Source organism: Corythoichthys intestinalis, chromosome 14, assembly GCF_030265065.1.
Source record: "Corythoichthys intestinalis isolate RoL2023-P3 chromosome 14, ASM3026506v1, whole genome shotgun sequence".
In the NCBI taxonomy this organism is placed as follows: Eukaryota; Metazoa; Chordata; class Actinopteri; order Syngnathiformes; family Syngnathidae; genus Corythoichthys; species Corythoichthys intestinalis.
This window is the reverse complement of record NC_080408.1, coordinates 23,650,783-23,678,663: the sequence shown is the minus strand read 5'-3', so window position 1 is coordinate 23,678,663 and position 27,881 is coordinate 23,650,783. Positions and strand designations below refer to the sequence as shown.

At 40.4% G+C, this 27,881-nt stretch overlaps 1 protein-coding gene and 1 long non-coding RNA gene across 3 annotated transcripts; one reads left to right on the top strand and one right to left on the bottom strand.

Annotated features, from left to right (window-relative positions):
- Nucleotides 1–16: 16 nt before the first annotated feature.
- On the bottom strand, nt 17–10,632 carry si:rp71-1g18.1 (uncharacterized protein LOC559922 homolog). Of its 2 annotated transcripts, none has more exons than XM_057858020.1 (4): nt 10,257–10,632; nt 9,968–10,056; nt 6,756–6,819; nt 17–2,508 (listed from the first exon to the last, which is right to left on the bottom strand). In XM_057858020.1, the coding sequence occupies exons 1-4, from the start codon at nt 10,552–10,554 to the stop codon at nt 1,601–1,603; spliced, it is 1,359 nt and encodes a 452-aa protein (XP_057714003.1). In that variant the 5' UTR covers nt 10,555–10,632; the 3' UTR covers nt 17–1,600. The 2 variants fall into 2 exon arrangements, with proteins under 2 accessions (XP_057714003.1, XP_057714004.1); XM_057858021.1 differs by having other exon boundaries at nt 25–2,508; nt 6,756–6,816; nt 10,257–10,631.
- A 5,865-nt stretch (nt 10,633–16,497) lies between these two features.
- LOC130930225 (uncharacterized) lies at nt 16,498–26,750 on the top strand. The gene is made up of 2 exons (XR_009067016.1): nt 16,498–16,688; nt 16,780–26,750. It is a non-coding gene; the product is annotated as an uncharacterized LOC130930225 (long non-coding RNA).
- Nucleotides 26,751–27,881: the final 1,131 nt, after the last annotated feature.

Genomic DNA, 27,881 nt, shown 5'->3' with positions numbered 1-27,881 from the left:
TTGTATAGTCATGCCCTCATAACGTTCAAAACTAGCCTAACGCCATAACCTTTCAAATTTTCATGGAATATGAAAAGGAATGCATGAAAATGCTGTTCATTTTTCCATCATTTGTCACTGTGAAGATTCATTCTTGAAGACACATTAAAAAAAAAAAAATAGAAACGTCAGTAGTTCTTTAATCTTAAATCATCAGGATAGTGAGAGTAAAACAGTCAGTAATCATGACAGTTATAAAACAGGCGCTTTACCAGCTAGCCTAATAATCCGAAGGGCCATTCAAGTATCACTTAGACACAATATAGCCTCAGAATCTAACGTATAAAAACATGGCAATCACAAACTGCGAAGCTGTCAGAAACAGTGTAAACAAAGTCAAAGTAAAAAATAAAACCAAAGTGTAAAAGGACATTTCCTTCCCAGTCATCAAATATTAAAAACTTGAATCTAGCAAACATGTTGCCCTAGCATTTAAGATACACATCAATATTTTTGGTGAGGAAAATAAAAAAATACAGAAAACGCAATTACGTTTCATGGAAACTTCATAATGTTCACAGTCTGAGGTAGCAAAATGTGCAAGCATCCCTGAATAGCTCAAACACCCCTTTCACACAGGGCTGAACTTCACAAATCTGCCAGTCTTGGCTTTGCAAGATTCCCTTTCATGTAGCTGCCGCTAAGAATGTTAAGTTTCCATTTCAAACTTAAGAACCATTTTTGGGAGAATTCAGGAAATAAACCAGGAATTCAAAAATCTGGGGGAGTCTTAATAGAAAACAAAGGCGTGATAAAAGTGAATAAAACATTGCCTTTTCACAGCCCCAACTTTTTAAAATATATTTTTGACACAATCTAAATTTTACTTCTTCCCCTCAAAAGTTTAAAGTTTTTTTAAGGGTATTCAGTGTCATAATCCTCATCAATCTGCTTTTTAAGGATCATTTGTAATGTATGTCTTTGGGTGCAAATATTAACTATTTTTTTCCTAAGAATATTCAGTAGGGAACGCATTTTTTTTTTAAATTTTATTTTGCAAAGACATTTTTAGACCAGTAAAAATAATGCAAAAGAAATAATGTCACCATTAAATGACAAACCAGATTTTTTGTATTTAGTATGTAAAAAAGAAAAAAATCGCAATTGTACCGAAAACAAACAACTGGATCTCCAAAAATAACAGTAACAGGCGCTGATACAGAGTGTCAGATTGGGACATCACTGTTATTCAACGCCACAAAAATCCAGTTTTTTTTAAATTCATCTTTGGGTGTAATTATCGATATATACGGTCAGAAATGAATTACGTTTGTAGAATGCAGGGCTAGACTGGAATCTAACCCCTGCAATGGACTGCATGTTTTTATCACAGACCTGACTAAAAGAGAAATTTCACACAAGCACCTAGTTACTATGACCTAATGAGAGTGACAAATATGAATTTGTCAAAATACAACTTATGACTCATTGACTGGTGTATAATTGTTTTGCTAAAGCTGCGAATAAAACTTTCAAGAACAGGCAAGCAACACGTCACAGCTATAGCCAAGTTAGCAAAAAAAAAAAAAAAAAAAGAGAACGAGGGCCGTACGAGTCTCAGCTAGAGCCCGGCGACGGTCCGGAATGAGGGCACGAAGAATCCACATGGGTTGAGTTGGTGTCTGTCCAGATTTCCCAGGATACGGAACATCTTTCCACATGAGTGGCATCGATACGGTTTCTCTCCAGTGTGAAATCTCAGGTGAGTTTTCAGATTTTCCCGCAGGCGGAAGCTTTTGTCGCAGTGCGTACATTTGTGTGGCCTTTCCCCCGTGTGGAATCTGACGTGGTGGCGTAGACTCTTCCTGAGCGCGAATGTTTTGGAACACTGGGAACAGGAGTACGGTTTTTCGCCAGAGTGGAAACGCTCGTGTCGCCGGAGAATCTTGCGCCGTTTGAACATTTTGCCACATATGGCGCATGCGTAGCCATTGTGGGAGTGGCTTATGACCTTCTGCAGTCGCCATATGCCGTCTTCAGGCGGTGCGAAGCAGCACAGGCGGTGGCCCGTGTGTACGCCTTGGTGGCGGCGCAAATCTTTAGGCAAGGGCAATCTCGCCTTACCATTGCCGCTGCGCTGCTGAATCTTCGCCTCCATTTCCGCTGCAGTGCGCACATCGACCAGTTGCACCACACACGCACCGCCCAGCTTTTGATCCGGTAAGGAGCATTTTCGGAGGTGGGTTGTCTTTCCGTTTGGCAAGGGCGGGTGTTCCTGAATGCCGGCCGGTACCGGATTTACGGCTCCGTCGCAAAGAGACGGGCTGTAGGCTCTACCTTTGGCCGTGCTCGCGCAAGCTTGATTAGGTTCTGCTTTAACAGGCGTCTCAGAGCTGTGAGGCTGAGATGTGGAAGACTCCGGCTTCTGGGTAAGCGGGCAACTAATTGAGACATCTTCACTCGGGTCGGGCTGAACTGAAGGAGGCTTCTGCTTAGCTGGTGGACTATGTCTGGGCCCACATTTTTGATCTGCAAAGATTAAAAGGAAAATGGGTCATATCTGCAATGCAAGGGCGTAGGTTTGGTCTAAACATTGGTAGGGACAATAGAACACCATATTCTGCATGTACACTTTTTGCTTTGGATTGGACATTAATAAGACCAAACAGATTGTTTGAAAAAGGGGTAGGGCTACATTTCTCACGAATATGAACCTAAATAATTGATATGCTAAATCAGGGGTGCTAGTTACGTCGATCACGATCAACCAGTCGATTGCAACGCTAGTGTGGGTAGCTCGCAGCACCCCCACCCAAATTTTTTTTCAAATGTACATAGTTAATTACTTGGGATGGCGTGGCTCAGTGGTAGAGTAGTTGTCCCCCAACTCAGAGGTTGTGGGCTCAATTCTCTGCCCTGATGAAATCGCCTAAGTATCCTTGAGCAAGATATTGAACCCCACATTGCTCCTGGTGCTGCGTCACCAGTAGGTAGATGGCGATGTAGTGTAAAGCCCGAGTTATACTCCCGCGTTGCGGTGATGGTGCAGCGACTACGGCGTCATTCGACATTCGATAGTTCTGCGGTGAGGGAACACGTTGCTCTGTAATTCACCGCCAAGCCACTAGAGGCGTGTGGCGTTATGTTTGTACGTTTTTGGGGGGGCATGCTTGTTGACTTCCGCTAGTCTAGTTTAAAGGGGAAAAAATAAACAATGCAAGATGGAACTCTTGAAAGTAAATTTTCTGCTCATCAACACTGAATAAATATTGAACATACAAATGTTGAGGGGCAGGCGAGTTTTAGACTTGGGTGGAGAAAGATAGCTGTGGCGGCTCGCTTCAAACTGGCGTCTAGCACTGCGTTCAAGGTCTTCAAAGCCCTCCAGCCCGATTTGTTTGCCGTGTCCTACAACCAAGCCAGTGGGAAGCCATAGCAGATTTCTGGCGTCTATGGAACTTCCCAAACTGCGTTGGGAGCCTTGATTTTAACGTTATCATAAAAAGCACCGAGGCACTTTCAATCAGTGATGATGTATTGTGTGTGAACTGTCTGTTATTGAAAATTAACGATCAAAACAACTCTTTCGACACCAAATCTGTGCTTTATTCTTCATATACTTAAAGTGTGACACGTAAATAAGTCACACTCACAGCAAACATATGTACACAATAAATGATGAAGTGCACCAACCAAAAATACGACATAAAGTGATATAAAGTTGGCAGTTTTTGGCCGACTGGGTCACCGCTTCGTGTGGCCACTCGATTCCGAACACACGTCTCGGTGGTTCTTCCATCCCCCCGACCTTGCCATTTGGCAATCACAATAATGTCTTGACGAGACTTGCTCTTCGATGATACTCCCGTCGGCTTGGTCCATTTTTGCGTGTAGAAAATAATGTTTGATTTTATTCTGCAATGGCGGTCATTTCGTGCTGAACCGGAAACAACAGTCTGAGCTAGGAGTGGGAACCTCAGGGCACCTCACGATACGATACGATTCGCGATACAAGGCTCACGATAACGATTATATCACGATACAGCGATTATCGATGTATTGGTCAGAAATTGGATACATGAAATTCTACGATACAACTGTTGAAATGGAAAAAAAAAAAGATATTTGAAAATAGAAAAAAATACTGTTTAAGTCATTTATTAAACAGTGACACCTTTTCTGTGCAACATTGCTGTAAAATATAAATCTACTGCAAATTGTGCCCCTGCACATATAGAGGAAACCAACCACGACCACTGATATCGCTTGGAGAGATAAAAAAATAAATAAAAAGTGCCGTAGGTTTCAGCAGTTGAGCTTGGAGTGGGGCAATGATAAAATTGGTGGGTCTTTTCTTCGTATATGAACTTTGTTGCTTGGTTTGAGCACTTCCGCTATCTGCTTCAGCAATTAAGATGTCAGACTTGCTCAGTCACAGTCTTCCTCACCTTAAAAACAACAAAACAAAACAAAAAATATTAGCTACTTCATAGCGTTTGAGTTGAAATCCTGATTTTTTTTTTTGTGTTGGAAGTATTGAATTAAAAAAAATATGAATTGAATGTATAGAAATTAAAAATTCAATAATTACCTATTTTTAATATGTAGGCTACATTAATTATCATGCACATCACTTTATATATCTTGGAACCTATTCAAACCATTTTTATAGCTTATTGTATCAAAATGACAGTAATAACAGTTTGTGTAGTAAACTAGATGGAAATTGGTTCTCAAATAAATCGGTAAATTCATGTGGGCTTGTTCGACATTCATTTTCATCCAGTTTAGGGTCCTGGTTTATTTTATATCATTCAACACCAAATGTCATCAAAATAATACATGTAAATTAAAAAGTCAATTACATTGCAAAACTTTCTTACCTCAAGTGATGAAAGCAAAGCTCACAAACGCCAGTGTCCACTACGTCACCAGCTCCCAGTGAAACTTATTTTTCTTAGACAATTCTTGCATACAGCAAAGTCCTTGTTCACCTTGCTTCTTTTCTTGTTGGTGTAAAATCTAAAGTGTGTCCCCATGTGTGATTTGTAGCAATATTTTTCTCATTTTTTCCCTCCACCGTTCTCACGGAGCTTTTTTATTTTTTCAACCCACTTGGAGCTTCTCTTCTTCTCTAGACAACTTGTGCGCACTTTACCCTCACCGCCACTCCCGAGCGCCCCTAGTGGACCGCCAAGGAATTGCTCAACAAACATTGAGCAGTTTACAGCATCCATACTCCATTGTATGGCCAATATGTTAAATAAAAGTATCGATTCTTGGCGGGAGCATATCGATAACCCATCGGGTTGCAAAATATCGCGATATATCGCTGTATCGAGATATTGTCACACTCTTAGTCTGAGCGGACCAATCACAGTCCGTTTCTGCCACGTCATACGCGTCTACGCGACGTGAAGGTTAGAAAATTCGAGAGGAGCGCATCAGGCTACGGCGCAGGGTCGTAACTCGGGTCTTCCTTGACGGCGCAGGTCTGACGCGGAAGTATAACTCGGCCTTCGAGCGCTTTGAGCGCCTTGAAAGGTGGAAAAGCGCTATATAAGTATAACACCATTTACCAATTATGATTATGTGGTGTGTGTATGTTGTGTTGTCTGAGCAACAAATGAGGTTATGCAGCACCCGTCTCTCTGTAAGCAGCTTCTTGCTAACACTTTTCTGGTTCTATAGTTTCCAGCAGAGTTCACTACATTTCTCACAGTTTAAATAACATTAACAGTAGAAAACACAAACAGTGGGACACTGCTCTCTAAGCAGCTTCCTACTCGAGGTTTAGCAGGTATAAAGTTCCCACAGTTTAATGTTATGCTAACTCTGATACAGGTTGGACTTTCATTAACAAAATTAGTGTTATGTTCCCCACCTCTTACAGTGAATGCTGCTGGCCGAAAAAAAACTTCTGATATCCCTCCTCTTCGATGGGGAGTGAGGAGGCGGCATGTTGTCGACATGTATTTCTGTCGGAGCTGTGTGAGTGTGAGCGTGCATGTGTGTGTCGGGGGTGAGTCAAGTCATCAGCCAATCAAACGTGTGTTTGATGGGGAAAAAATGGACAGGCGCATTCAGCAAGTGGAAAGGGGTAAATGTAAGTTTGAACATAATGAAAATAATTCACTTAATAATGGTAGGGTCAATTCTATCCTTACAATAGGAATACAATCTAAATTACCCATATAAATGAACTCATTGTACTGTAGAACGCATACAATGTTGCGTAAAGTTGGTGGGGAGAATTTGAGCATCCTGAAAAGTTGGTAGTGTTATGTCCCTACTGTCCCTATGCAAACTTACGCCCTTGCTGTAATGTCTCGTTTCTTGTTGCCTTTAAGGAAAATTATGAGATTACCAATAACATTATGATTTACAGTAATAATAATCACTCCACCACCTTTATTGACTTGTAGGAGTCAGAGCAGAGGAGAAACGCTATGCTAACCTCACTTACATCCTGTGTAACTCCTGGGGGATAAGCCTCATCTCCCATGTTCACAAAAACCTAGTGACACCCCTGATTAGAACCTCACTTTCATGATCCTCAGAATCTTTAGGAAAACAGTCCATGTATGTTTGCTTATTTTTGTTTTGAGAACTTTTACACATCAAAGGGAAGTGGACTAAAGCGTTCAACACAACCTCAAACTCCCCATTTTTCTCGCTGTTCAATGCCCATAAATGCACCAATGGATATACCAGTAATATATGTGCACACACAAAATTATGTACAGTATAAATATTGAAGCGTCTTTGTTCCTTACCATCCAAACTAGCACCTGTCTGTTCAAAGATGCTCAACTCTGCCCCATCTCCAGTCTCCGCCTGCTTCAAGAATCAAAACAAAACATCATGATTTAACCAGTCATATGATCGATCTATCAATCTATTAAACTTGGGTGACCAAATGTCCTCTTTTGCCCGGACAAGTCCTCTTATTACGTGCTCTCCGGAGCGTCCGGCCAGGTTTCATAAATTCATGAAAATGTCCAGTTTTTATGATTTTTCACGTGAACAATTTGAAGAGAATCCCTCCGGCCGCTAGGAGGCAGCGCCTGCCTGCGTTGACGTGGCTCCGACGAGTGGAGGCGGGAGAAGGAGTTGATCTTTTTGTTTTTTTGTTGGCAATTTACCCTTTGTTTCATGGGGAATTACCACCATCTAATGACGGTTGACAGTTTGGCGAGAGATCAGACTACAGTAAGGAGTTTTAAGACGTGGCTCCATACACCTTTCTGTAAGTTTCTTTCCTGTTAATGTTGATCACGTGTCTTCTGTTGTATATTGTGTTATATGTGTACACAGAGATGCACTATATTGTATTAGTCTTGTACTAATGGATCTGCGTTCGTGTATTTGGTTGAATGTTTTTGAATTATATTTTAAGTAGGAGCGCTTGCCCAGTTAAGAGTTTTTTACGATAAATATGTTTATAATGGCAACTGTTAACTTCTGTCGGAGATTTGTACTGGCGTATGCTGTAAAATCCCGTTTGGTGTCGCATTGTTGCACTGCCGAAGATTGTAAACTTTTATAGCAAAGTTTGATTTTGCCTTGGGTCCCAGTACTCGCTAATAGGGTAGCTATCAGTGCGCTCAGCCACGCTTGGCATTATGGGCAATGTAGTTTTGAACTGCTGTGTTTGGAAACATGCTGGTTGAAAAGCTTGTCAAGTTATTTTGGTTATTGTTTGCGTACAATCTAGAATATTGAATAAGAATAAAAATTGAGTGGGAATAACAATTTGTCAACGACAATTGTCGGAATAGTAATTTATAAAAAAGTTGAGTTGCCACATAGCCTACTGTGTGTGCGTGTTGACTGGACTACATTTCCATGGGTCTGCATTATATACATATAGTGCCCTCCATAATTATTGGCACCCCTAGTTAAGATGTGTTTTTTAGCTTCTAATATTTTTTTTATTTAACTAATATGGGACCTTAATGGAAAAAAAGAGAAAAATCCAACCTTCAATACAACTGCATTTTTTCAGTGGGGAAAAAAATCCCACATAAAGAAATAATTATTTGACATCAAATAATGTGTGTCACAATTATTAGCACCCCTGGTGTTAATACTTTGTACAACCCCATTTGCCAACAAAACAAGGTCTGGGGACTGAGATGGCCATCGGAGGAGCTTGATTTTGTGTCTGGTGAACCATTTCTGTGTAGATTTGGCCATATATTTAGGGTCATTGTCTTGCTGAAAGACCCAGTGACGACCCATCTTCAGCTTTCGGGCAGAGGGCAACAGATTTTGATTTAAAATGTCCTGGTATTTCAAAGCATTCATGATGCCATGCACCCTAACAAGGTTCCCAGGGCCTTTGGAAGCAAAACAGTCCCACAGCATCACTGACCCACCCCCATACTTCACAGTGGGTATGAGGTGCTTTTCAGCATGCACATCTTTCGTGGCATGCCAGACCCACTTAGAGTGTTTGGTTCCAAAAAGCTCAATCTTGGTCTCATCTGACCAAAGCACACGGTCCCAGTTGAAGCAACTGGGACCGTGTGCACTGAATAAATGCACTTGTATTGAAGGTTGGATTTTTCTCTTTTTTTCCATTAAGGTCCCATATTATTTGAATTTAAAAAAAATATATTAGAAGCTAAAAAACACATCTTAACCAGGGGTGCCAATAATTATGGAGGGCACTGTATACATACATACACACACGCACGCACGCACGCACGCACGCACGCACGCACACTCATATATACATTTTTTTAATCATTATTCGTTTTTTTTAAAGGTTTGATTATTTTTTAGTAAAAATAAAGCCTGTTGAGTAGCCATGTAAGTAAAAAAATATTTCCATATAGTGTATACTATATACAGGGGTGCACATAAGTGGTCCGCATGCGCGCATAGACAAACGCGCTGGCCCTCAACGGGTTCCATACGCTTTTGCGTACCGATGGCTGACCACTGTATTTGCGGCGGACACGAGAAAATCACTTCTCAAAATGTCAAAGAGGCAGCCCCCAAAGAGTAATTATTTCCGTGTTCCCCCACCCCCGTCAAAAGACAGACAGCCGACAGAGACGTCAGCGGAGCTACCGGAAAAAAGGACTTTTGCTGAAAAGTGGCTGCAGGAGGGACCATGGCTAGAAGCAAATGATGCTCGCACGGAAATGTGGTGCAACATTTGCCGTGAGAATCCCAATGTCGTTAATAAGAGCAGCGCATTTTATGTAGAGTCAAAGAATTTTAGCCATCCAAACTTTGAAAAGCACGAAAAAAACAGCATGTGGCAATTAAGCAAACTATCGATGTCAGACAGGACCCCACTCGCCCTATGGACAAGTGCCGGAAAAAAGTTATTGAAAAACAGCGGCATGCACTGACAAACGTGTTTTTTGCTCGCGTTTCACAAAGCTAAACATGCACGTTTGATGAGCTCTTATGAGGAGGACATCCCACTTTTACAAAGGCTTGGAGTTAATGTGGGAGCCGCATATGAATGCCCTTTATTTTGAATTAGTGCTTTTATGTTTATTTCTTTACATATCACTTCAAAGTAATGACAATTTTGTTGTGCCAGTTGATGTTAATCAAGCGTTAATTGTTTATATAATTAATTAAGGGTAATTGGCTCCAAGTAAAGCTTGTCATAATTTTATCGCATCAGGCGGGTCGGCTCTCAAGCTCAATGAGGACCAAGTCACATCTCTAGGTCCTCCTCTGAGAACCTGGGCAAAAAAAATATTTGCACCCCTGACTATATACTATATGGCAATAGGCCTGTTTATTTTATTTTTTTTATAAAACTGAATTTTTCTATCCAGACGGAGGAGGCAGACTTCAAATATATTAAAGTGGTCTAGGCATCTTTGAGTGAACTTCGAGTAAAATTCAAGTATCTCGAGGCCGGGCTGAGTGTCCTCTTTTTTTGGAAATCAAAATATGGTCACCCTAATTAAACATAGACTTTCACTGTTTCTAGTGATCTAGTCAATGACTTCACCTTGTCATGTGGTTTATCCCCAGTCAGGAGAACACTGAGGCAACCCAGCACCCCCTGCTCTTTTGTGTACTCTTTGGAACAACCGCCATCTGCAAAGAATAAGAAAAGAGGGTTCACATTCCTTTGCATTGTAGAGCGCTGCACGAGTCGTCGGTTAGTGCAGGTAATATGCATTTTAAATCTTAGTAGTAGGCATAGTAATTGGTGAGGGAACAGCAAGACGTCTACATAAGCACTGCAGGCTAATCGTGAAGCAAAACCGAAAGGAGTATTTTGCCAAACAACGTACACGAGAAGCCGAGCGGTGTGTTTACGTGCTCGTCCACTTGCACCCCGATGCTGCGTGTTCTCTCCTCAGACGAGAAAGTATCTTGAGAGTCGTTGTCGGCGCGGCCCACTTCCTGGGAAGTAGCCACGCTTCGGTACCTACTCTCGAACAGTTTGGTCAACTCCATCGTAGCGATTTTAACGAGCGCACCCAGCACTGACTCCACTTGCGCCTGGATGTTTACAGCGTCCGCCGACATTTTGTCGGTCTTCTCGAGCGAACGACAGCGGTAGAAACGAAAACCGAAATCGTCTAGCATAAAGAAAAACAATCACATGGGTCGCAACAGGAAAGGGGAACGTAAAGAGATGCCTAGTGTTTGCGCATGCGCACAAAATGGACGCTAATCAAAGGAACTGACGTAAAAATCTTTGATACCTGATTGTGTGCGCGCGCGCGTGCGTAGCTAATGCACATGAGGTGAAAAGTTTAAATGACAGTTTTATACAATAAATATCAAATTCTCCATTTCTGGTGCGTTAGGTGTCAACATTTTTAGGGCAAATGACTTTTTTTTTTGTAATCGGTCTTTGTCAGTCACGTGCCCAAACTAGCGGACACGCCCCCATGCGCCATTTTGAGTGTATCCCGGATGTAAACAAACCAGAACAGGAGTAGCTCCGACGCCACATTACTTCCTCCAACTTCATCGCTGGATATAAAAAAGTCCCTCGTTTACGGTATCAGCGCTTACATTTTAAAAAACTATAAATCTCTCGAAGCTCACGGACATTTAACGAATGGCTCGGTGCAGGATCTTCGCATTTCGACCGCAGGACTGCGACAACACAGTCGTCACTCGTTGCTACTCTCAGAAACATGATACAGCTCTTACTTGAACATCCTTGAACTTGAATTGTACCTTGAATATCATCTTAAACATCACATGACTAAAACAGGTGAAGGAACTGTCATAATGACATGCAAATTCATGTATATTGCACAATATATTGTTTCAGTGTTGACATTGCCATGCAAAGATGTGCAATTCTCTCAATGCAGGACTTATCATGTGAAGTGGGACAAATTTACTTGAACACGTTATTCTACAACTAGTGTTATTTTACTTCATATGCACGTTTTATATTTCCTTGTATTGCTATTTTCTGTTTACCATTGTGCTGCTGCTGTGTTTTGATTGAGAATTTTAGTAAAAATTATAAATCCAGAAAAAGTAAACCTGTCAAACATCTCGTTTTGTTAGCAAACATTGTATTTCCTATTCAGTGTTATATCCACAAAATTGTTTGAATGTAATTAGTAAAAAAAAAAAAAAAAAAAAAAAAAGTACTTTTCATTATCAAAACCAACACTAGTGTTTTACGTACCTAAGAGAGGCAAGGAGTCAAGACTTCAAAATTGTCACTGACATACTTTATTAAACAGGTTTAAGTAATCTACAAACGTATAAAAAAAAATTGCTTGTACAAACACTACGAAAAGAAAATTGTACTATACTACTGTTGGGCAATGGCTTATCAGGGCACAGCAGAAGGTGACCTTATCCAACATTGTAGCGTCTTCACCTTCACATGGAAGAATCATGTTTATGGGTATGGTTCCTGTTAAGATCTTATACTTCTGACAAACATTTCCGATGACCCTTTCAACATGGATTCTCAAATGTGCTGACAGCGGCCTTTTGGAAATGCTGGGAGTTTGCCATCTGAACACTACATGCCCACACATTCTTGTATGTCAAAACCTCTGTCAGCCAAGACAATGTCCCCAGGTAACAAATTATCAAACAAAAAAATCACTGTTCAGGATTATATGTTTGTCACTTGTACGCCCTCCCCAGCCTTTTGATAAGAAACAAATGGCTCCCTTGGGTGTAATACATATTAAATACTTCATAGTGTGGTGGTGCTTGTAGCTGGAAAACATTTGGGCACGTGCTTTCAGATTTGATGGGTTTTCTGTGAAAATTTCAAAACGGTCAATAATCACAGTCTGTGTCACATCCTGATTGGTGTTGTGTATCTCATCCTCTGTGATTAGCTGATCACCTTCTTCTCCAGCTTCATGTGTCCCCTCTTCAGTCTGTAGCTGACCACTTTCTTCTCCAGCGTCAGGTGTCCCTTCCTCATACTGTTGGTGACTTTATTTCACCAGGCTCAGATGGTCCCTCCTTGGTCTGCAGCTCTTCAATGTTTGCATCCTGCTGGACCCCCATCTCTGGTGCTTGCAGTGTCTCTTTCCGTAGCTGCTCACGTTCGTCTTGCAGAGCGTGCAGTGTTTGTCGATGTAACAGATGTGTGTCCCAGATGTAGGGATGGTGCCCAGTCTGGGTAAGTCTCCATCATTTCATAAGCTGGTTCACCTGCAATCACAGGTTTTACTTAGAAAGCTAGGTAAGATTGGATATTTCCATGGCATTTCACTTTCGTAAACACTTAATCAGACATGCTACCATCCCATCAGATCTCAGATCACAAAAGGAAATCTCGCGCATTGATAAATATTTCTGTGCATTTTTGCTGTTTACCTTTATCTTTTAAATCATTCACGCTATAATGTTTTTATAAACGATGACTGAATAAATTAAACACTGATTTATCACGTACAGATTAACCCATTTCAACTGCCCTCCCTCTTTGCCTGTAGTTTACAAGTGAGGCTAGCTAGCTAAGGTTAGCCAATGAGAAAATAGCGACTTTAGAAAGCAAAAAAACAGCATATTCAGTATCAATACTTTGAAAAAAAACTTACTTGCCTTTATGAAAATGCCGAGAGCAAACACGCCGGAAGGGAGATATGGTGTAGAAAGTCGTTTCACCGCTGCGACCCAGGCCATCCGACGCCGCTTCGTTAGTTCCTCAACCTGCTGTCTATAACCTCTTTTCCAAGACGGAAAACGAAAAAATCTTACGTCGTGGTCAACTTTGCTGCCATTTTTATCGTGTGATTTAGTATGGCAGCCTTTCAAACAACACGAGTGTCCCATTTATCAAAGACAATGATGAAAGCAAAGACGATTCTCACTGCTCAGTATTTTACAATAAGTGTACACTCAAAATGGCGATTCAACCCACAATGCACTGCGGCTTTTGACAGCGTTACGTCACCTGACAAAGACCGATTGGGGGGGGAAACGTAACCTCAAAGACTAGCGTGACCCCAAAATGAAAAGTCCAGATAAAAAAAGAAAAACTCAGGGAGGCTAGAGATAAAAAATATATTTGTTTTGGAAAAAATGGGGAAAGTGGCTGACTTACTGGGAAAAAGGTGTATAATATGGAACTCTGACTCATCATGATAGAGGGGAACACTGGCTCGTTAGGTGCTCACTAGTTATATTTTTCGTTTACGTTTGGTGTTTTCCCGGTATATTATTTTTACATTATATATATATATATATATATGTATTAGGGCTGTCAAAATTATCGCGTTAACGCGCGGTAATTAATTTTTTAAAATTAATCACGTTAAAATATTTGACGCAATTAACGCACATGTCCCGCTGAGAAAGTATTCTGCCTTTTGGTAAGTTTTACAGCAAGGCTTTTTGTGCTGTCCAACAGCGAACTCGTGTGGTCGCTCTGCGACATGGTTTATTATTTTCTTCTTTTCTTTCTTCATTATGGCTGCACAACATCTCAGGCTGATAATGTTGTGCTTATATGATCCTTGGACAAGATTTGTCCGTAAGTATGGTTGTTGTAAAGAATGTACATATTATGTTAGTAAGCGAAATGTTATATTTTTTTGTATGAGACGCTTTATGTTTAGTGAACCTGTATAGCGTGCTAAGCTAACGTTGTTGCTAATGAAATGCTTGTGTACTTTTATTTTGTAGTTTTACGACGGTCTAAAGAGGACAATGGTTTGAGGCCATTTTATTAATAAATCAGATGAAAAAGGAAGAAGTCTAACTATTAAGGCGTCGTTCACTAGCTGTCTAGCTTAGGAAAAAGTAGACGCTTCGGAGTGAGGACAGCATAGACAGATTTAAATGACAGTAGAGTGAAATGCCCACTACAGTCCTTATGTACCGTATGTTGAATGTATATATCCATCTTGTGTCTTATCTTTCCATTCCAACAATTTATTTTACAGAATATATATATAATTTACAGAAAAATATGGCATATTTTATAGATGGTTTGAATTGCGATTAAATGCGATTAATTACGATTAATTAATTTTAAAGTTGTAATTAACTCGATTAAAAATTTTAATCGTTTGACAGCCCTAATATATATATATATATATATATATATATATATATATATATATATATATATATATATATATATAATGTATACATACACACATATGGCAGAAAACACTCAGGTGACTTGAAGTTCTGCTCTGAAACCCCCAATTTGGCCAACTTTCAAAATTGTCCGATATGCATGTATGATACATCATTGGAAAGCTTAAAATCTCAATTTTCTAGGGGAAGTAAGATTTTGAACAAGAGTGCATTAAAAAAAAAAAAAATTTAAACAGCAAAACCCTATCTGGAGGTGAGAGCACGCGAGAGCAGAATTAAATATGCCATGACTTTAACGAGATATCATCAGTGGCGCCTCCAGAACTTTTTCATAGGGGTGGCCAGATGGGGCCACTTGAAATCTTGGGGTGGCACACCAAAACTAAAAGCCATAATTTCAGGTTTTCATTATATTATTGTAGTAAAAAGGTCAGGGGAAAACTATCAGAAAGACTTAAGGACACGGTTACTGATATACTTTGGTGTATTGTGTAATATTTGATGTTACTAATTATTTAATGTGCAGTCCATAATCCATAGTTGTTCAGTTTATTCCGTTTTTCACGGGTGTCTGAATAGGGTTCGTCACTCAGCACAAAATGGATTACTCGCTATGCACACTTTTCGTACTTTATTGGGCACAGCAGCACACAGCAGAGCACAGCAGATAATAACCTAAAGTAAAACATGAGTACAATAAACAAAATGTATCTGTATATAAGGTATAAAATTAAATAAAATGGAACAAATAAGCATAACTTCACTTATTCTTACAATTATAACTGATATAAACTACAGTATATTTATAACATAGTATGATTTTACTACTACAACACATTGATTTTAGGATTACGTATTACTATTGTCACCAGTAACTATTACCGGGTATTTCTCATGTTAAATATGTTATTTAACATGAATGTATAGTATAAATACATGATGATAATCATGTTAAATATATCATCTAACATCATCAAACATATTTACATATATGATTTACGAACATGTAGTTCGCTTGTCATAAAAGAAAATTCATCTACCATTTATAATGAACTCCGTAATCAAAATAATGGGAAATACAAGCAAACACCGTCCAATAGCGCAGACTGGTGGCTGTCAGCAGAACTACACATACTATAGTGAAATTGCGTGAATGGAAGAGAACGCCCACAACCAAAGCAGGAAGTTGAGCGCCGGTGTTGACCAAGCATTAATGCATTTCTCCAGAATATCAGACACACACAACGTGACAAGTGGAAATAGAGTACCCTGATTACGGCATGGACATCGCCACATTTGTAAGTCTGTAAATCTAACTTTCTCACTTAGCCCATGCTGTCAACGCTACTGTGGGCGATTTCTCACATGGCTCTGACAACAGTGAACTATCAATGTAGCATCATGCACACTAAGCAAAGTAGATATTGAAAAGGAGTGATCAATCAAACAGGCGTCTAAAACAAATGGCATGAATCTAATACATGAACTTAAAGTGTCTTACCAGTGTGGTCATGCTGGTGAGGAGCGCTGTTGATTCGTACTGCAATCAAACCCGGTGTGTTGAGATATGCGTCACCGTAGCGTTACCTGTCAGTGGCGACCCCGCCCCCCTTCTGACACCCGAGTTAAATCCAACAATAGTCCTGGCTGTGCATTTGGGATGAAATGCAAGCGGGATGGCCAACAAATTTATAGGGGTGGCCGTGGCCACCCCTGGCCACCCCCTGGTGGCGCCACTGGATATTATCGCGTACTTACTTTGTTTCGGTCCAAAAACTCAATGTAGCATGTATCACTGAGTGTCAAGTCAAGAAAAAGCTGTGAATGGCCACAGCGGAATTTTCTTGGGATTTTATGGGTGAAACATGGTGTACCTGCAGGCACCTGTATTCATGTTGAATACGTCATGCTTTTATTTTGACACGGTAACCGGAAGTGCGCACGCTACAACGCTAACCGGAAGCTTTACATTTTTGGAGCGAAAGAGAGCAGGTGCGGTCGGTTTCTCATGCATGTGATGCGCATTGTATTAATTTGTATATCTTTATAATTTTGTCATCGTTAACAATGTTGTAAATGTAACAGTTTCATGCAAGTTTCATGTTGAAGCATCACCTTTGACTGAGAAGAGTGCGTTTGAGAAGACCGCCATTGGTTGAATGCAGGCTAAAGTGGTCAGTGCAACTTTGTATTGTATTTTGCCATTAGCGTCTTTGCTGCTATGCTAGCGTTGTACAAATTGAATATATGTTTGTTTTTATTTAGTTCTACGGTGTTTGGTGTTCTGAAGAGAAATAATCATCAGTGAATGGAACTGAAGCCTCATTTGAAATCAATGAGCGGTACAGTAGAACACTTTTGCGTCGTGAAGAAGGACTTGGAAGTGAAGAAGGATCGGGTGCAGACCTACGGAAGGGGAAGGATCACGTGTGAGCGGTTCGTGTGATTCCAAGTGGACAAGGCTACACAAGCGAGCACATGAAGATTGTGTCTTTAAAGTAGCGCAAGTACTTGTTAATTGCCATTAAGTGTGTCATTAGAACTTTCAAATGTGTTCTTCTTTAAGCGTATTCTCTGCACTTCTAAGTAAATCAGTAATTCTCCATTCTAGTTGACGTTCAAATGTTCCAAGTGCATATCTAAGTATTTTGATTTGAGTTCTCAGAATAATTGTTGTTATTGAGAATTGTTTCCACATTATTAACCATTTGCACACTCATAATAGAACTGTCAGTGTGATGTAGTTTTTGAGGTGCACACAAAGGTCAAGTTAAAGTACACAATAAGATTTACATTTAAATTTCACTCAGAGAAAGCAATTAATAACATGTCAACCAGTTAAGCATAATTCATTTAATATGCCACACACAAAGGAAAATGTTATCCCGCCAGCTGAAGAGACCACTCAAGGTAATTGTTCAAGGCAGACTGTCTTCTCACACCAAGTGGATGTCAAAGTAAGTTGAAACAAGAAGAGAAGTTGATCAATCTCAGGTTGGTACAGATGATGAAGAAATGCCTCCTGAAATTAAGAAAACTGTACGCACACGTAAGCTCACTGAAAAGGGAATGAGTCTGTTAAATGGCAAATGGAGCAATTTAAATGAAAGAACTGTGAAAATGTACAAAAGATGGAAATATATGAATGGTTTAAAGTGGTCAATTAAAGATAAATATGGTGAAGATCTGATCGATGAGGTTATAAATTAAATCAACGCAATACAGGTTGAGATTGATGAAACCTACATCCAAATAAGAGACCTTACAATTCCCGAGCCTGACATTCGAAGAATAAATGACACGTGCCAGGCATTGTCGAAAACCGCAAACATAAATGCTCAACAATATCGAAGTGGTGATGATAAAGACATATTGTGGCCTGATTCGAAGTCAGTGTTTGACAGCACAGTATCCAGCATTTACTAAGCCAAAAAAAGTAAGACTTCTTCCAAATCATCTTTCCACTCGTCAGTCTTGTCCCTTAATCAGGCATGAAAATCTCTCACCTTTCGGCGAAATTCGCCGTTTTGAAGTCAAAAAGGGCGACCTACGTGAATTGCGTAGATCCGAGGAGAAATTCTGTTTGGGGGGGGGGGGGGGGGGGTCGGGTCGGGAGGTTTTATTAAATTATTATTATCATCATGCGATTAACTTAGTCCGTAAACTGATCGGTTCTTAAAAAAAGTGACACGGACAGTCAGCAAATCCTTCTAGATGCTTCGCTGACGAGAACCAATCATCGGCCCAAGCTGCGGGCCATTATTTCAAACGCGCGCACTCCTTACGTGAAACAAGGAGTGCTCGGCGAGCCTTTGGTTGAATTGCAAAGCAGCGAAAACAAAAAAGCAGGCCTTATCCACACCGGGCAGACCAGAGCGCAGCATATACACTTGCCTGTATTTGCCAGCAGATTGAATTTGGTGAGTAATGGTTTCAATCGTTTTCACATTTTGCGATATAAAAAAGTTAATGCCATTCGTTGCAGCTTGCGTTGAACACTGCCAGAGCTAGCCAAATCTCCCATGAAAAAAATAGCTCCCGTTAAATTGGCGTCAAGCTTGTGTATTTAGCGGTAATATAAACGAAGAGAAACACTGTTGAGTCAAATTAAGCGGCATGCTCTCGGATTGAGGGGTCGCCTCGCATCGCATCGCTCCCGTCGTCCGCCTTAGACGCGTTATTTTCGGCTGGGACTTGAGCTGACGGCTGGTGTCGGCACAACACCGGCCCGACGAGTGGTGGGAATGACTCTTGCTTCTTAAAGCTTTTCAGAAATACAGGGATCCCTCGTTTTTCGCAGTTAATGGGGACCAGAACCCGCCGCAATAAGTGAAAACCGCGAAGTAGCGCCCCCCATTTTTTGGGTGTGTGTTCAATGTATTTATTCAGATTTTACATTGGAAAAAAGATACATATATATGACATTTTTTTTTCACTTTTTTCACCAAAGTATCATTTATAAATGGTTTTCAAGCACTTCAAAATGTAAGAATTATGATAAGTTTTAAACATGTTACTGCCCCACCGAATTATTTTTAAACAAGAATAAAGTAGTAAGAAAATGCTTGGCTTTATTAAATGCTTCATACTGAGTCTACTCAAACCCTCTCAGGCTTTGTTAAACGGTGATTGACACATGTGCAAGTTTTTCTTTTTATATATATTTTTTGTTCGAAGCAACTTATTTGATTGAATAATAAAAACACAAATGTCCTAGCCAAAATGTGGTCCAAACGCAAAACATTACTTCAATGGAAAAATTTGTTTCAATCAAGAAAAATAGTTTTCAAATGCTTTTTTTGTCTCAAATTTATTTTGCAATCAAAAACATTTTTTTTTAATTGAAGTGACTTTTGGGATTAAAAGTATAACTGTATTTTGATTGAAGCAACTTTTTGATAGAAGTAACTTTGTTTTTTGATTGAATAATAAAAACACAAATCTACCTCCATCGTTATTGAGAGAGAAAGAAATTAAGAAAGCTTTAAAACTAAAAGCCACCGGGGAGTCTGTTTTTTTTTTTTTATTTTTTTTTTTTTAAATATTTATATTTCATTACATAGACATGCCTCGTAGGGAAAGGAGATTAAGGGATAAAAAAAAGTTGGATGAGGCTGCTAAAAGCAGCGGATACCTCATCAGCTAGGTGAATAGCAGACCTGGTAAGAACAGGTTTGCAAGGATAGTCGGGTATTAAATACAATTATAAACACATTACAATGTTATTTTTCTATAAGATTTTATGTCATTGCTTTATTAATCATTAGGTGCAAGAGTTGTTAAGTATGGATAATAATGAAATAATAGTTTTGAGAAAACTGCTGTTGGTGGTTTGTTCTCAGATGAACAAGTTGAGGAAGGAAGTTTTGATGCAGAGGTTGAAGGAAGAAAAGAGCTAGACTGACTGAGTCACAGCCAGAAAGTGTGGATGACAGTTTTGATTTCTATTCACTGTTGCCCCCTCCCAATTAAAGTATGTCACAGTCACAGCCAATTATTATCTAAAGCTGGTTAAATTTGAAGTTATGTTGTTTTAAGGTGTATTAAATACTTGTTCATGTGCCCCTTTTGATCTACGAGCGCCCGCCCCTCCACCGGTCTCTGCATGGCCCTGCTGAAACACAGTGTGGGTCGACAGAGCTCAATATTTTGTTGGGGTGTACAGTGTACTGGAACATATTTCCTCCACACCCTTCTCACCTTTTTAACCCCTGACCCATTTTCATGCCTGCTTAATGTAAAACAAGCAGAAGCTAAAGTTGTGGCAACTCTAGAAGTACTAAAAATAATGCTCAACATCAACAAAGAGAAGCAATTGAAAGACTTGAGCTTGTTGATCAAATCGTGGCAGCTGAAATTGAAGCAGAAAATGCTAAGAAAAAAGCTAAATTCATAGCAGAGAGCGCAAGTAGAAAATTTAAGCTGGAACAGAAAAGGAGCAATAGAACGTCTAGAAGAACTTTAAGGACATGTTGTAGCACAAGCAAGGTTCCAAGTTTATTCAGAAGCTCTCAATCAACCAACTACACTTAACCCTTTAAGTCAGGGGTCCCCAAACTTTTTCCTGTGAGGGCCACATAACTTTTCCCTTATCTGATGAGGGGCCGGGGTCAGTTTGTAACAGAAAAACAGTGACGATTGCAGGAGTGCCTAAATGTAAAAAAATTGTTTTTCAGAAAGCCACAATCAAATAACCCTTTCTAGATTCTTCACGGAACAAATGTAAATAAAAAAAATATATATATATAAATAATAAAAATAACACTATTAATTAGATAACAACCAAATAACCCTCTCTGAGTTCTTCACAGAAAAAGGCAAGGAAATAACACTATTAAGGAAAAAAAAAAATCGCGCTCTGGTATTGTTCAGGGGGCCGGACCAAATGTGGAGGCGGGCCGTAGTTTGGGGACCCTTGCTTTAAGTGAACCATTTTTCCCATCTCATCAAGCACAAGTCTCCATAGTTTCTGAGGAACAAGCCAAGTCTGGTCAAGTACAGCATCAACATGATGTAAAACCCATCAGAAATGCTGTTCCAAATGTATTCATCCAGACCTCTCCTTCTGTTCCACCAGTAAGCAGCCAAGTTCCTACTACTCAAGCACCAGTCCCTCTCAATGCTTCTAATGATCTCGTAAGAACTATTACTGAAGCAATTACAGCTAATCGAGTTCCAATTCCAGAACCTGAGATCTTTACAGGTGATCATCTTAAGTAAAATGACTGGAAGTTGTCCTTTTGCACTTTGATCGATCGCAAGAATCTTCCAACTCAAGAAAAGCTGTTCTATTTACGGAAATATGTTGGTGGCACAGCCAAAAGAGAAATAGATGGCCACTTTATAGTAGGGACAGAAAGTGCTTATTGTGCTGCTTGAAATGTACTTGAAGAAAGATTCGGTAACCCATTTGTAGTTGCCAAATCATATCGTGACAAGATATATGCATGGCATAAAATTGGCCATAAGGACATTGACAATCTGCGTGATTTCCTGAGCAGTGTGGAGTCTGCAATGCCATACATTCAAGGTCTACAAATACTGAACAATTGTGTGGAAAATCAAAAGATTACTGTCAAACTCCCAGATTGGTTGAGCTAACGTTGGAACAGAGAAGTAACAATCTATCAAGATCAAAACTGCATGTTCCCTGATTTTAAATTCTTCGTAAGATTCCTCAGCACAGAAACTCGAATAGAATGTAACCCTATCACATCGTTACATGCACTGAAGCTGGCTGAACAAGAAAGATCAAACCCAACAGAACGGGAACAGTCCAAGTTTCAAGTCAGAAGGTCAGTGTTAAGACTTTTACCACAAACACAAGTGAAAAGACAAGCCTTGCATGTCTATTTTGCAAGAAAAAGGGTCACACTCTTCATAGGTGTCACAAAATTATGGAAAACTGTTGAAGAAAGAGTAAAGTTTATTCAACTGGAAATATTGTTTCAGGTGCCTAAAATCTGGACATAACTCCAAGGTTTGCAAATCCAGGAGGGTGTGCGAATAATGTGGAAAAGGACATCCCACATGTCTCCATCGAGATCGTGCAAAGAAAGATCAAGAGCAAAGTTTAAATAACAAACAAGAAAACATAACTGAGAGCCAAGCAGACAATCACCAACAGTTGGAAAACGAAGAAACACAGCAAGTGACTTCGAACAGAGTTATTCAAGAAATGAACAGTACTCTTACCTCATCTATTGTTCCTGTCTGTTTCCACGATAGCAGAACCTGAAAGGGAACTTCTAATGTATGCCTTACTTGATAGTCAGAGCGACACAACCTTCATTCTTGAAGATGCAGCAGAAACATTGTGCGCCAACAAAACACCAGTCGAACTTAAAGTGTCAACCATAACATCAAAAACAAAGGTTGTGAAAAGTCAAAGAGTGCAAGGACTACAAGTAAGAGGCATCAACAGTGAAACTAAAACTTCCAAAAACATGTACCAGAGACTACATACCAGCAAACAGGTCCCATGTACTCACAAGCTCAACTGCAAAGTCATGGCCTCACTTAAAGCATTTAGTAGCAGAAATGTCTCCTGAGCTTGACTGTGAAGTGGGATTGTTAATTGGCTATGACTGTCCCGCAAGCCTTACTTCCTAGAAAGGTTATAATGGGCAACAAAAAACAACCATATGCCCAAGGGTCTGTGTTTGGTTGGAGCATTATTGGCAAAGCAACACCGACATTGACTACCACCACGAAGATGGAAATGGCGTGAGTCATCATATCATCAGGAGAAATGTGCTACCAGCTACCAAGTCCTCATCAGCGATCAAGACAGAGGTCCAGTTTGTTTGTCGAACCCAAGTCAAAGAAGTGATCACACCGTCAGATATACTCAAGGTTTTTGAGTCAGATTTGACTGAGAAGTTCAGTGAAGAAATTTGCATATCACAAGAAGACATTACATTCTTGAAGAAGCTAAATGATGGCATCAAGCAAAAGCGGAGTGGACATTACGAAATGCCATTGCCTTTTAAAGAACTTAGACCATCTCTGCCGAACAACAAAGTGTGTGCTGAACATTGACTCAGATGTCTTGAGAAACGTCTTAAGAAAGATGATCACTATCGCAGTGATTATGTTGCCTTTATGGACGACATAATTGCTAGAGGAGATGCTGAAAAGGTTCCAGAGTCTCAGATAAACAACCAGTCCTTATGGTATGTCCCTCACCATGGTGTTTATCACCCTCATAAACCAGGAAAGGTTCGAGTGGTATTTGACTGTTCAGCTAAATTCCAGAATACATCCTTTAAACGAGCATCTACTTACTGGGCCTGACCTAACGAACACCCTTGTAGGAGTCTTGCTTCGCTTTCGCAAAGGACAAGTAGCTATCATGTGTGATGTGGAGCGAATGTTCCATCAGTTCCACGTTGCACCAAAGGACCAAGACTACCTCCGATTTCTGTGGTGGGAAAAAGGAAATATGGAAATTCCACCTTCAGTGTTCCGAATGAAGGTTCACTTATTTGGCGCTGCTTCGTCACCAGGATGCGCAAACTTTGGGCTCAAGCACCTAGCTGCAGAAGGAACAGGCAAGTTTAGCGACGCTACCGTAAAGTTCATTCAGCGCAATTTTGATGTTGATGATGGATTGATAAGTTTGGACAGTGAAGAAGAAGCTATACAGCTTGTTAGAGAGGCAAGGGAGCTCTGCAGTGCTGGTAAGCTCCACCTACACAAATTCATCACCAATAACAAGAAAGTGCTTGCCACAATCCCTAAGCAGGAACGTGCTGAAGGTGTAGCGGACCTAGACTTGGCCTTGTGAAAACACAAGATGGCGCGAGCTCTCTGGGTCCAATGGTGCATCAGTTAAGATAAGTTTCAATTTAAAGTGAGAATAAAAACCCATCCCTTTACAAGAAAAGGAGTATTGTCAACAGAGGCTTCAATTTTTTATCCCCTTGGATTCGTAGCGCCCGTCATTTTGAAAGGCAAACAAATTCTACAAAGAATGTGCCAAGAGAAGTTAGGATGGGATGAGCCCATTTCTGAAGAACTCAGGCTGCAGTGGGAAGCATTGCTGCAAGACATCCATGATTTGTCTTTCGTGGGGATACCACAGCACTACATACCACTGAATGCCAAGGAGGTTCACAAGTATGAACTTCATCATTTTTCCGACGCCAGCACCTCAGGCTATGGTATTTGTTCTTACCTCAGAGCTGTGTCAGAGTCTGGAAAAGTTAATTGTGTGCTTGTCATGGCAAAGGCACGGGTTGCGCCAACTAAGATAACGACAATTCCAAGGCTGGAACTTTTAGCTACACTGTTGGCCACAAGGATAAGTGATCTGCTAAAAAGTGAAATAGAGATTGAAGATGGACAGAATTACTTTTGGACTGATTCCAAGGTTGTTCTTGGATACATGAATGACGACGAAAAACGATTTCATTTATTCGTAGCCAATCGAATACAAAAGATCAAATGAATCACCACACCAAGTCAATGGCAATATGTTGCTTCAGAAGATAATCCTGCAGACTGTGCCTCTCACGGACTTACCACAAAGGAGCTTGTGAAATCCAACTGGTTCACAGGACCTAGTTTTTTGTGGCACAAGAACCTTCCTACAAGCGAAGACATGACGGTGGGAGAGCTAGACCAAGATGACCCAGAAATTAAAAGAGCAAATGTACACACAACAAAAACAAAGGAAGAAAGATCTCTGTTAGATCGACTTCAAAAATTTTCAGATTGGAAGAGAACTGTACAGGCCATTGCAAGACTTAAACGTTTGGCAAAAGAACTGGCAGGTCTTAAAACAAGATCCAACGAAACTACAACAATATAAGAAAGAAAAGATGTTGAACAACTCATAATCAAGATGGTTCAAGAAGAAATGTTTAGGGATGAAATCAAATCTCTAAAACAAGCTAAAGACCTACAAAAGAATAAGTCCTTTGAGCTGTACAAGTTGAATCCATTTATGGATAACCAAGGTATCCTCAGGGTGGGAGGAAGATTGACGCAGTCAACACTCCATCCACACGTCAGACACCCAGCTATTCTCCCTAGGGGGACATCACGCAAGTCGATTGTTGATAAAGTACCACCATGAGAAGATTCGACATCAGGGTCGTGGGATGACAATCAATGCACTACGCTCCAATGGTATTTGGATCATAGGGTGTAGTCGTGAAGTGTCATCATCCATCTTCAAGTGCATCAAATGCAGAAAATTCAGAAAGTGCAATCAGGGACAAAAAATGGCAGACCTTCCACTCGAGAGGATGGAAGCAACCCCTCCATTAACCTACAGTGGAATGGACTGCTTTGGACCATTTTCTGTCAAAGATGGCAGAAAAGAAGTAAAAAATATGGGCTTTTATTCACTTGCATGTGCTCAAGAGCTGTTCACATTGAGGTATTAGATGATCTTACCTCTGATGCTTTCCTCAACGCACTGCGCTGCTTTATTGCCGTAAGGGGCAGTGTAAGTCAACTGCGGAGTGACCAAGGCACGAACTTTGTAGGAGCACGCAACGAATTCCAAGTACTAATGAAAGGATTAGAGCAAGAACATTTGAAAAGGCTAGGATGCGATTTCGTCCTGAACCCACCTGCTTCCAGTCATATGGGCGGCGTTTGGGAGAGACAAATCCGCACTGTGAGAAGTGTTCACACTTCTGTTCTAGACCAATCTGCTGGAAGATTAGACAGCTCTTCATTGAGGACTTTCCTATATGAAGTCATGGCTATTGTTAATAGTCGACGCTTGTCCACAGAACATCTCAATGACCCGTTAGGACCAGAACCCCTAACGCCCAACCATATCTTGACAATGAAATCTTCAATCATTGCTCTGCCACCTGGAGCGAAGATCTCCAAAAACGATGGAAACGAGTTCAATTCCTGTCCAATTTATTTTGGACCAGGTGGCGGAAAGAGTATTTGCTGAATCTGCAACGAAGAAGCAAATGGAACAAAACCAGGAGAAATACCAAAGTAAATGACATTGTCGTGTTGCAAGATGATGGACCAAGAAATCAGTGGAAATTGGCAAGAGTAGTTGAAGTTCTCCAAGGAGCTGATGGAAAGGTCAGAAAACTCACTATTACTCAAAGATGCAATACATGACAGTCAATGTAGTTTCAAAACAAAGCCAATTTACATTGAAAGGCCCATCCACAAGACAGTTCTATTACTTGAGGCTGATTAAGTAGATCCACAGTTTATTTGACAACTTGGCTCTATGTACCTATGTTAAAGTTTTCACTGTCTGTTGATAATACACTATAAATGTTCAAGTTAATCACAGCGTTCTGTGATGGTGGGAGTGTAGCTGCAGGCATCTGCATTCATGTTGAATACGTCATGCTTTTATTTTGACACGTTAACCGGAAGTGCGCACGCTACGACGCTAACCGGAAGCTTTACATTTTTGGAGAGAAAGAGAGCAGGTGCGGTCGGTTTCTCATGCATGTGATGCGCATTGTATATCCTTATAATTTTGTCATCGTTAACAATGTTGTAAATGTAACAGTTTCATGCAAGTTTCATGTTGAAGCATCACATTTGACTGAGAAGAGTGCGTTTGAGAAGACCGCCATTGGTTGAATGCAGGCTAAAGTGATCAGTGCAACTTTGTATTGTATTTTGCCATTAGCGTCTTTGCTGCAATGCTAGCGTTGTACAAATTGAATATATGTTTGTTTTTATTTAGTTCTACGGTGTTTGGTGTTCTGAAGAGCAATAAACATCAGTGAATGGAACTGAAGCCTCCTTTGAAATCAATGAGCGGTACACATGGTAATATACAGTTGTGGTCAAAAGTTTACATACACTTGTGAAGAACATAATGTCACGGCTCTCTTGAGTTTCCAGTTATTTCTACAACTCTGATTTTTCTCCGATAGAGTGATTGGAACACATACTTCTTTGTCACAAAAAACATACACAAAGTTTGGTTCTTTTATGACTTTATAATGGGCTAACAGAAAAAGTGATCAAATCTGCTGGGTCAAAAATATACATACAGCAACACAAATTAGCAATTTTGGCGAATCATTGACTTGAACAAGTCAGGAAAGTCACTTGGAGCCATTTCAAAGCAGCTGCAGGTCCCAAGAGCAACAGTGCAAGCAATTGTTTGTAAGTATAAAGTGCATGGCACTGTTTTGTCACTGCCACGATCAGGAAGAAAAGGCAAGCTATCACCTGCTGCTGAGAGAAAATTGGTCAGGAGGGTGAAGATTCAACCGAGAATCACCAAAAAGCAGATCTGCCAAGAATTAGAAGCTGCTGGAACACAGGTGTCAGTTTCCACAGTCAAGCGTGTTTTGCATCTCCATGGACTGAGAGGCTGCCGTGCAAGAAGGAAGCCCTTGCTCCAAAAGCGGCACCTTAAGGCTCGACTGAAGTTTGCTGCTGATCACATGGACAAAGATAAGACCTTCTGGAGGAAAGTTCTGTGGTCGGACGAAACAAAAATCGAGCTGTTTGGCCACAATGTCCAGCAATATGTTTGGAGGAGAAAAGGTGAGGCCTTTAACCCCAAGTACACCATGCCTACCGTCAAGCACGGTGGTGGTAGTATCATGCTGTGCGGCTGTTTTGCTGCCAATGGAACTGGTGCTTTACAGAGAGTAAATGAGATAATGAAGAGGGAGGATTATCTTCAAGATAACCTAACGTCATCAGCCCGAAGATTGGGTCTTGGGCGCAGTTGGGTGTTCCAACAGGACAATGACCCCAAGCACACATCAGAAGTGGTAACGGAATGGCTAAATCAGGCTAGAATTAAGGTTTTCAAATGGCCTTCCCAAAGTCCTGACTTAAACCCCATTGAGAACTTGTGGACAATGCTGAAGAAACAAGTCCATGTCAGAAAGCCATCAAATTTA